Source organism: Myotis brandtii, unplaced genomic scaffold (genome assembly GCF_000412655.1).
Source record: "Myotis brandtii unplaced genomic scaffold, ASM41265v1 scaffold398, whole genome shotgun sequence".
NCBI classification, from domain to species: domain Eukaryota; kingdom Metazoa; phylum Chordata; class Mammalia; order Chiroptera; family Vespertilionidae; genus Myotis; species Myotis brandtii.
This window is the reverse complement of record NW_005365280.1, coordinates 885749-895684: the sequence shown is the minus strand read 5'-3', so window position 1 is coordinate 895684 and position 9936 is coordinate 885749. Positions and strand designations below refer to the sequence as shown.

General features: G+C 44.1%; 1 protein-coding gene across 1 annotated transcript in view; it reads right to left on the bottom strand.

Annotated features, from left to right (window-relative positions):
* Positions 1-1727: 1727 nt before the first annotated feature.
* Positions 1728-9936, bottom strand: part of MYLIP (myosin regulatory light chain interacting protein) — a 22491-nt gene continuing 14282 nt past the window's right edge. Inside the window, exons 3-7 of the mRNA XM_014545169.1 lie at positions 8348-8533; positions 6568-6765; positions 5813-5977; positions 4560-4980; positions 1728-3241 (exon numbers count right to left, since the gene is read on the bottom strand). Coding sequence (XP_014400655.1) covers positions 3152-3241; positions 4560-4980; positions 5813-5977; positions 6568-6765; positions 8348-8533 — 1060 coding nt within the window. The 3' untranslated portion in view covers positions 1728-3151. The remainder of the gene's footprint in view (positions 3242-4559; positions 4981-5812; positions 5978-6567; positions 6766-8347; positions 8534-9936) is intronic.

The window sequence follows — 9936 nt, the reverse complement described above, 5'->3', positions numbered from 1 at the left end:
GCCAGCACTAATTTTTAGAACCCTTAAAAGAAAGAGATAAAAGAATGTTTTTTTTTCAAGTCTTGTAAATTGTGCCTTTTGGCAGAACAGCCTCTTGAGGCTTCAGGCTCTCCATGTATTCCTCTTGGCTGTCTTTTGTGACTCACCCTCTCCATGGCTCTCTCCTCCATGCCCACCTATGGCCTCCCACTGTAAATATAAAACCAAAACACTTCTCTTGACCATGCCTCCTCCTATGATACATGAGTGACAGAGGAAGGGAGAGGGAGAGAGAGAGATAGAAACAACAATGATGAGAATCATTGACCAGCTGCCTCCTGCACGCCCCACACTGGGGATTGAGCCAGTGACCCAGGCATATGTCTTGACCAGGAATCAAACCTTGACCTCCCGGTTCATAGGATGACGCTCCATCACTGAGTCACACAGGCTATGATACAATCTTTATTTACTCCACCCCATCACCAAACCCATGTTGGCACCCATTTTTCACTTCCACAACCTCGTCTCACATTTGTATTCAGCTCAGCACAATTCCCACTTGTCATAATGCACTCACTCTTTCTTAGAACCTAAGACGTCCCAATACTGCCACGTCTCTGGCCCTTCCTCGGTACTCCCGGTCTTTGACTCTGCTGCAGTCTTTGACGTAGCTGACCTGCTTGTTTGAAGTTGTCTCCTGGTGTAGCTTTCAGTCTCTTGATTTTTCTTATCCCTTTCTTTTTCCACCTGGTAAAATCCAACTAGTGTGTCAGGGCTCAGCTCAAAGCTCCTTTATGAGGCACCCTTATCCTTGGTCTGTAAGCAGAATTAATCTGTACTTCCATAGCACTTTCCTTATAGTTCTTTTATACCATCTTGTAATATGATGGTTTTCATGTTAGCCACTGAGCTTAAGGAGTTCAGGGTTTAGTAGGGTTAATATCTTACCCATTTGTTGGCTAGCCATCAACCTGGCTAGCATTTTGAAACTTACACTCTAGGTCTCCCCAGTGCTAATACTCTATCACTTTGAATATTACTTATCTATATATGCATCGTGTGTCATTCATGTCTTGACCATTGTTCAATTTCTAGTGCTCAATAATAACTTACTTATTAGGGCTTCAATCAATGCATTGAATGAACAAATGAGTCAATTCCTAGAAATTGATGAAAGACTGACTTAGGTATAGGAAGAGTAGAGAACAAATCCGTGTCTTTCAATTTTTTGAAAATTCTGTCCTGGAAAAAACTGTATGTGTACTGAACCGACCTTCTGTAGCAATTGAAATTACCTCCTTCAAGTGCTACAGATAATTATCAGTTACATCTGTTATATGCAGTGTTCTCTACTCCACAAAGCATTTCCTGAGCAACACAAATAAACACACGCTGGCATGTGTAGAGCAGTTAGGTCCTAGCAGCAGGCTAGTCGTCCTGTAAAATACAGACCTGGTAGCCTGTGTAGAACAGGTTCTGTAGTAGCCTGAGACCATTACTGCTAGGAACTGGACAAGTACTTAGGTACCTGTTCTGACTAGGCAACTAACCAGCAGCAGCATCCTATAATCAGAAAACACAGAAGAGTGAATAACTGAATGTTCTCTTCGATTAGGGCCAATACTGAAAGAAACTGTCCATATAGGGCCAAATTAGATACCAACTATGATATTATCAATGCTCTTTTCTTTTAAGTAAATTAAACTGGCTTAAATAACAATAACTGTGATGATACAAACACCGAATTTGCTTTAAAGTCTTTATTATCCTGAATATAAAAGACAGAAGTCCTCTTAGGATATAACAGAGTTCTTTATGTGGAAACATTAATTTTTTTTACAAGTGAAAAAATAAATACCTTTTGGAATAAAGGCTTATATGCTAATATGTGCCATAAAAAAGTAGAGTTTTAATATCTGACAAAATGTCTGTGCAAAGAAACAAATGCATAAACACATTACTGCTACATTAAGGCAATATGAAAAGTATACTCAGAAATCTCAGTAAAGTGACAGTGTAGCTTTCTAGCTTTAACTCAGCTAGTATTGCACCCAATATAGTCATCTAGGTTTCCCGACGTCCTAGAGAACCTACAAGCTGACCAATGTCCAAAATGCCCAAGTGGGAGTGGAAAACATGACTAATATAGAAACAGAACACCCGAAACCCCTCTAAGACCTATAGAGGGGACAACCACAAGTTAATGCTTAAGCACTTACAAAAAAACACACAAACAAAGCATACAATATCTAGATACTATTATAAGGCTGTGAAAGGCTTGATGGCTCAAGCAAAAGTGACCCCTGGGTGAAGCTGGGGTACAGTGCTTGGGAGAACGGAAGAACACCCTTGTTTGTACGCTACGAAGCTTCCTCTCAGTGAGCAACACTCCCCTTTCCCAGGAACACGCTCCCTTTCCCATCTTAAAATAAAACATTCCCTCAACTCAAGAGGCCCAAGGAGTGCTGATTCCTCCACTGAAATCTTTTTGCCAAATTGGTAGCATTTTATATTTGGAAGCTTGGGGGTAAGGAGGGGTGGGGAAGGGACAGGAAGCCACCCACATTGAGTTATCTGTTTTCTACTAGCCAGACTGGTTTAAATCTGACAACTTGGTTGTCAACTTTTTAACAGTCAGATGATTGATTTTTAAATGTCTGCCTTCTAATCATTCTTGAACAAGTTACAAAAACAGAAATGACATTAAAACGATGCCTATGTCTTTAAGAAAAAATTTCCTATAAAAGCCCCCCCAAAGTAACCAGGTAAATTCTTAAAACCAATTCTTACCAAATTGGCTGCAGGTAGGAAACGTACCTTGGGATACACTAAGAGACTTACAATATCACTTCCTAAAAGGTACCCACTTTTTGGCTATGTTGCCACCTAATGACATCAGAGGTTTCACTTATTCCTTTACTTTATCATAAAAAGAATGGAAGTCTGAGGAATGTGTCCATGTTCGCACTCTCCCTGGTCCCCACCACTGGAGCTGCCGATGGCATGTTTTGGTGGTGAGGAGTGTTGTATTCTTTCTATTCTTCCTTTTTAAAAATGTTGCATGGCAGATGGGTGTTGGAGTATTTATTTTCTCCACAATCTATCATCCTCCTAGTTCGTAACAGCACAGCTCATGGGAACATGGCCTGTGTGAGAAGTGCACAGCAGATCAGATGACGGTGAGGTTGAGGAGACTGGTGTGGGTTGGAAGGTAGACGTGCTGAACATGTTCTACCAGCGACCTGCAGACAGGACACGACTGCAAAAGAGAAGCCAACAGTACCTGTTAGGATACCTCCGACCTGTGTCTTCAGTGTTCACCTGTGGCACCCATTACGTTCTGTTTCCTAAATAAGCTGCGGTCACAATTGTTTCTAGCTTTCAACTGGCAAAGATCTTAGTTTTCCAACCAGTTTGAAAGTTTATACTTTACAGGGGATTAAAAACAAATATTATGAAAAAGGATAAACTGAAGGAAATGGATGAGGTTTTTCGTCAAACTCTAAGCAAGGCACAATGAGTCAAGTGATTTCCAAAGGCTTCTTGCTGTCCCCACATGGGCAGGTTGCCCGCCCCCCCCGAGCAGTGATGCAGGAGTTTCTTCCAGAGACTGTGTGCTGGCTCGGCTGGCTGACGCAGGCCAGAGTCACTGGCTTGATGCCACCTGGCCAGTGAGTGTGGCTCTGCTCCCAGTCCCAGGCTTCTCAGTAAGCACGGCCCCTCCTAGGCCAGAAAGGGAGCCTTAGGCACATGGGCAGAAAAAGACAAATCCAGGACCACTCCCGGGGAAATAATTTGTCACAGTAGCACTATCTACTCAAGGACACAGGCATTCTGTTGGCTCAGGTAGCTCTCAAAACAGCTCTGAAATGAGCGCTTTCTGAAGGACTAGCTGTTATTTAGGACTAGTTTTACATAAAACCATAGTGAAATTTAGCAACCAGTTCTGAGAAATGAAAAAAATTAAAATAAATTATCCTAAGAGGAAATGTAAGGTACAAGAAAGGAAAAAAAAATACTATATATGAGCTGCTTTTATTTCTTGTATTAATACTAAAATTAGTTTGACTTGCTAAATAAGAGCCACTCCAAGGGGTCCCTAGAGGCAAATGCAGTAATAAGAATAAATCAGTTATAAATAATCACAAAGTAAACTACCCATGGATAATTGAGAATTGACTATTCCTCAAATATTTTAAGTAAAGACCATCCTCTCAAGGGTCTGCAAATGGGAGGCAGCGTGACACAGAAGGGGAAGCCCTGGACCAGCCCTCAAGAGGCCAGATTCCAGCCCTCAGCTCAGCACCAGCTAGATGCAGCACCTTGTGAATCTGAGCTTTGCTTCCCGCACTTAAAGAATCTAGGGCTTAATTACACGGTTGAAAATAGTACCCTAATCCAAAATGTTTCAAAAGGGCAATGCCTTTCAAGTCCCCGAACACAAAGCCCCTTCCAGGTGCAGGTGGACATTCCCGTTTTGTATATCACCCAGCCAGCACCTGGCAGGTAGCAGTGGCTCACTATGAACTGGAGGGATGAGTGAGGCTGTGGGGAGAGCAGGCCGACGGACCCCTCACCTGGAGCTGGGCTGCGCAGCCCTCACAGCACACAGTGTGGCCGCAGGGGCAGAAAGCGGAGTTGATCTCCTCCTCACAGCACAGCATGCACAGCATGGCCTCCTTCAGCTTGCGCAGCTTCTCCTGCAGCACCCGGGTCTGCTGGCAGCTGAGGCCCTCGCAGCTGCTGCAGTTCATGCTGCTCTCCGAGGCCTTCAGGGGCGAGCTGGGAGGGCTGTGCTCGCTTCTGGGGACCAGGTCCACCACGCCGGCATTATACAGAGCCCTCCTGGCGTGGTCATACACCTCCTTCGATGTTCTTTTAATGTCGAAGACATACTTCTTGCCGAGGTTAATGTTCTCATTCAGAAACAGAGATGCCAAGTGGCCCTTCAAGTCTCGACTGTACTGCATCATGACGGCACTGGTCACTGTGTCACACCTGCGGGGAGATTGAACAGCCACTTTAGCACAGACAAGCCTGCCATTCCTGAGATTCAGACCATCAGACATTGCTGTGACGCAGAATAATCGTGTCAGCAGACATTCAATATTCCTACTTGCACGCTTGAAAGTATATACTTCCAGTTTCATGAGTGTTAAGGATAAAGCAGCCATAAACGTCAGGGACAGCGAATGTCCCCTCCACCTGCAAGGACATGAGCGATAGACAAAGCAGCTTGTGGCAAGGAAAAGGACATTTTTCTTTGAAGTATTGGTTTTATGTTAAAAATTCCTACATATTTTCCATCCTGTTCCACAATTTGCATGTCTATTTTAGCATAAAAAAAGTTCAGGGTGCCTGCCAATTAAATTTCTTAGCTCTAATTTTCCAAATATTTGTGTGAAACTCTACTTTAATCACCCTCTGAAATGAGGGTATCAAAATTGTTATTAAAAATCCTTATAATGTAGTGAGGATTTAGGAGCACAGCTCTGCCAGAAAGGAGAGGACTCAGATCATCCTGCTGGGAAAGGGCTAAAGGCAGCACCACGAGTAAGTGCTGTGAGGAGGTACTGGGAGGAGGCAGGAAGAGGTGAGCTAGGGAAGGGAGTCTGTAGTGATACACATGCCCTTTCTGTGGGAAAAGCTGGACAACGTTGCTAAGGTCTCCTCTGCTACAAGAGAATTGAAGTGTTCTAAAGCAGCTGATTTCTTAAATTTGGTACACAGTTACTGACACACCACCACCAGAAACTGAGGGAGCCTCACTGCCACCTGCAAACCTTAGAGCTGAGGATGGACGTTAGCTGAGGTTAACTGCGGTACGTGCCTGTAGAAAGCATGCGTCTCCGTGATTGCTCGGTAGAGCCCGCTGGCAGCCCTGGTGCTGATCATCTTAAACAAGAGCACGATGCTGTTCCCAGACTCCTTGGTGACCGTCAAGTACACATTCTTTCCCGACTGGGTGGCCATCTGCACCACAGGGTACGCTATCCTGGGAGACAGGAAGAGAAGAGTGAGCAAGCCCAGTCGGAGAGATTTGTCATCGCGTGCACCTTCACAGGATTCTCTGTGCTCATGCCCCAGTGACAGAATCAGGTGCTCATTCAAGTACCCGATTCCTAGTTAGGAAGGCAACTGTGGGTCAGTGGAGGGGAGTGGTGGAGCAAATTTGTTTTTTTGGTGTTGTTTTTTTCACTAATGTTGTGGCCCCACCCCATAACAAAGAAACAGAATTTCTGGAGGATGAGGCCCAGAAATCATGATTTTAAAAAAATTCCCAGGTGATTCTAATGTGCAGCCAAGGTTGAGAACCACTGGTATAGATGAGAATGAGATTTTTATAGCAGTGAGCGACTTATTTGAAAAAAATATTCAGCCTGTCACATCAATACACTTGAGTTAGTATTTTAAAAAATAATTAGTTATCAAAGCCTGAATAAAATGAATGCTTGTAGCAAAATGAAACACTTCTGTTCCTAAAGGATGACTGTCCAGTAAATCCCACTCCATTTTCTATTTTCATTGTCAGAGCTATGAATGTATACATATATGTAGGTCTAAAGAATTCAAGACTTGGATTACCTATTAATTGGGGTAAAGTCATCTTTACAAATTGAGATTCCCTCAGGTCCAACCCCAATGAGGAGCTTCTGCCCTTCGCTGTCCCTCACAGAGTGCCATTCGATGCCGTAGTTTTCCATCGCCGACACAATCTGCAAGACCTGGTATTCAGCCGAGGCCTGGCTGGTCCCCTCCAGCTCCTTATGCTTTGCAACAATGCTGCAGGCCACCAAAAGGCAGAGAGGTACATAGAGAGATTAACTTATGCAGCCTTTAGAGGAAAGTCTATCATTTTCATTAGTGAATTCTACTGACACTGTCATTTGTGAATCACAGTAACTTAAAGCTATATATTATTGCTGTTTCTTTTATTTAGCCAACTTACTGTAAAATACTTCCAAGACACTAGTCAAGATCTTGGCTATTAAATATTCAGTAGAAAGACTACTGGGGATGCTGGATGAGGGTGAATTGGAAGAATTATGAAAATCTCCAAAAATACATGTAAGCAATTTCTATGTAAGAACTTCTTATGCATTTGTCTACATTTACTTTGTAAATTTCACTAAAACAGCATTATAAGGGATGGATTAGATGTTTGCAACTGAAAAAAGATAGGATTTATTTGATCTACTGTGGTGGACACCCTCTAATCTAGTCCTTAAAGATCCCCACCTATGGGTGCTCTCCCCCTTGGAAATGTCATCCCCCTTAGTGGTGGCAAAACCATGACTTGCCTCTAATAAGCAGAATATGGCAGTGATGGGAAGCCACTCACTTCTGAAATCCTATATAATAAAACCCTAATATGCAAATCAACCAAACAGCGGAATGACTAATTGCTATGACACACACTGACCACCAGGGGGAAGATGCTCAACACAGGATCTGCCCCCTGGTGGTCAGTGCGCTCCCACAGGGGGAGTGCCACTCAGCCAGAAGCAGGCTCACAGCTGGCGAGCGCAGTGTCAGGAGCCTCTCCCACCTCTGAGGCAGCGCTAAGGACCCCTTGGGGGATGTGTGGAGGGGTCCCAGACTGCGAGAGGGCACAGGCCGGGCTGGGGGACCCCCCCCCCCCCCCCCGCACAAATGTCGTGCACTGGGCCTCTAGTTACGTCTTAAGACTGTGACGTCCATCTTGGTGTTCTCTCTTGCTCTAGCTTGGGTTGCTTGTCCTGCGTGAAGACAGCTACCACATAATGAAGAGGCTCCGTGAAGAGGCCCATGTGGCAAGGAACAAGGCCTGCTGACAAGCCACCCGAGTCAGCCTGGAATCGGATCCCGCCCTCCTCCGCCAACAGTGTAACAGCAGCCTCATGAGGGATCCTGAGCCTGAGAACCCAGCCATCCAGGACTAGATTCCTGACCCACAGAACTGGGGGATGGTTGTTGTTTTAAGCTACTAAGTTTTGCGGTAACTTGTTACTGAGGAATAACTAAGACACCTGTGTTAGGTCTCCTGGTTTAATCCTCACTGGGATGAAGAGGATTCCAGCATATAGGACAGGCTTTTGATTTTAGAAAACTTGCAATCTTAAAAGGTCAGAGATTTTTTAAAACTCCTGTTATATAGCATTTTATATAAGGGCATTTATTTGTGTGAATTATGTGCTGTGTTTATAGGTTTCTCAAACAAAAGGCTAAGAATCTTTTGAAAATAACTGGTTAAATTGGACAGCTGTCTAGTCTTTAACCTCACAAATTATCTATACATACCATAGGTTCCTTTTCCTCTGGAAATGCGTATACATTTGCTAGGTCTACGGGCATAAACACCAGCCTTAACTGCATGCAGGCTCACCTGTTCAAGGCCGCACTGGAGAGCTCCTTGGCACACAGCTCCTCGTAGCTGTACTTGGCGGTGTTCTGGTTGTAGTCTCCAAACTTGGTCTGGGCCAGGAGGGCGCTGAGCTCCACTGCCTGCTCTGGAGAGCATTGGAGATGGCCAGCCAGGAGGGCCTCCTTGATGTGTAAGAAAAAGATATGCCTACGAAGCAATGCAAGAATGAGGTTATGCTGGGAACTTTATATCAAACTCAACCTGGTTAGCATTTTCACAACCCCTTTTAAGTATGGAAAACAGCAATTTAAAAAGCCACCCTTACAATGCTTACATTGAAAACCTTTTTTCATCATGAGTATCCAGGTAAAATAAGTCTAAAGACTGTTACACCTCAAGTTTCTGCATTATAGTTTTTAAAAAGAAATTACTGTAACAAGGAAAAACTTTATCTTGATATGGAATCGGTATCTTAAGATCCTCACCTTTATTGAAATGAGCCCCGCATCTCTACTTTTAGCCTAAACTTCTCTCCTAGGAATCAGATTGAAATGTCCAGGTGCCTGTAGATTTCTCCACTGGGATGCTTCCCAGTCTCCCAATTTTAGCTCATTCAAACCAAACTCACCGTCTCCCTTCCCAAGTCTGCTTTTTCTCCCAGTGGAAGCCATAGTCTGATTTGCTATTTTTCCCAATAAACTCACTTTTGACTATTAATCTTATTTCCACCTACTTGCTATTTCTGAAAACTCTTTAAATCCAGCTCTATTCCTCCCACTTTTACCTCCCCTGCCCTACTTGCACCTTTACACCTTCAAAGACTTTACACATCCTCTAAGCCAGTGGTTCTCAACCTTCTGGCCCTTTAAATATAGATCCTCATGTTGTGACCCAACCATAAAATTATTTTCGTTGCTACTTCATAACTGTAACGTTGCTACTGTTATGAATCGTAATGTAAATATCTGATATGCAGGATGGTCTTAGGCGACTCCTGTGAAAGGGTCGTTCAACCACCAAAGGGGTCGCAACCCACAGGTTGCGAACCGCTGCTCTACGCGGATCTCGCTTCTAGACTCTGAGCTGACTCACTTTCCAAGCTGCTTGCTCTGATATGTACTTGCCATTTCTCTGCTCAGAATTCTGCCAGGGGTCCCACTGTTTCCGAAAAAGCACCCTGTCAGCATGGACCCAGGCTTCTCCACCCTCCCGCCCCACCTTCCTACCCATTTCTCCTGTCATTCCCTCCAGCCACTCTGCCCGGGGAAAGAGACATTTCCTCTCCCTGGGAAACCCAACATGTTCCTGCCCCTATGGCTGGTCTTGCTGCTCCCTCTGTCTTGTAGGCCATTCTTTCTTTCCCCTCATTTAGCTACCCTTTCATTTATATCACTCGCAAACTATTTTTTCCCCTATTATGGTATTTGACATATTCTAACTTCTTAAGTACCTCTAATATCAGAGAGCTCCATAAGTGCAAGTAAAACTGCATATAGGAGAAACCAAGATGGTAGCATAGGTAAACACCTGAAATTGCTGCCTTGCACAACCACTTCAAAACTACAACTAAAAGACAAAACGGACATCATCCAGAACCACAGGAAGGCTGG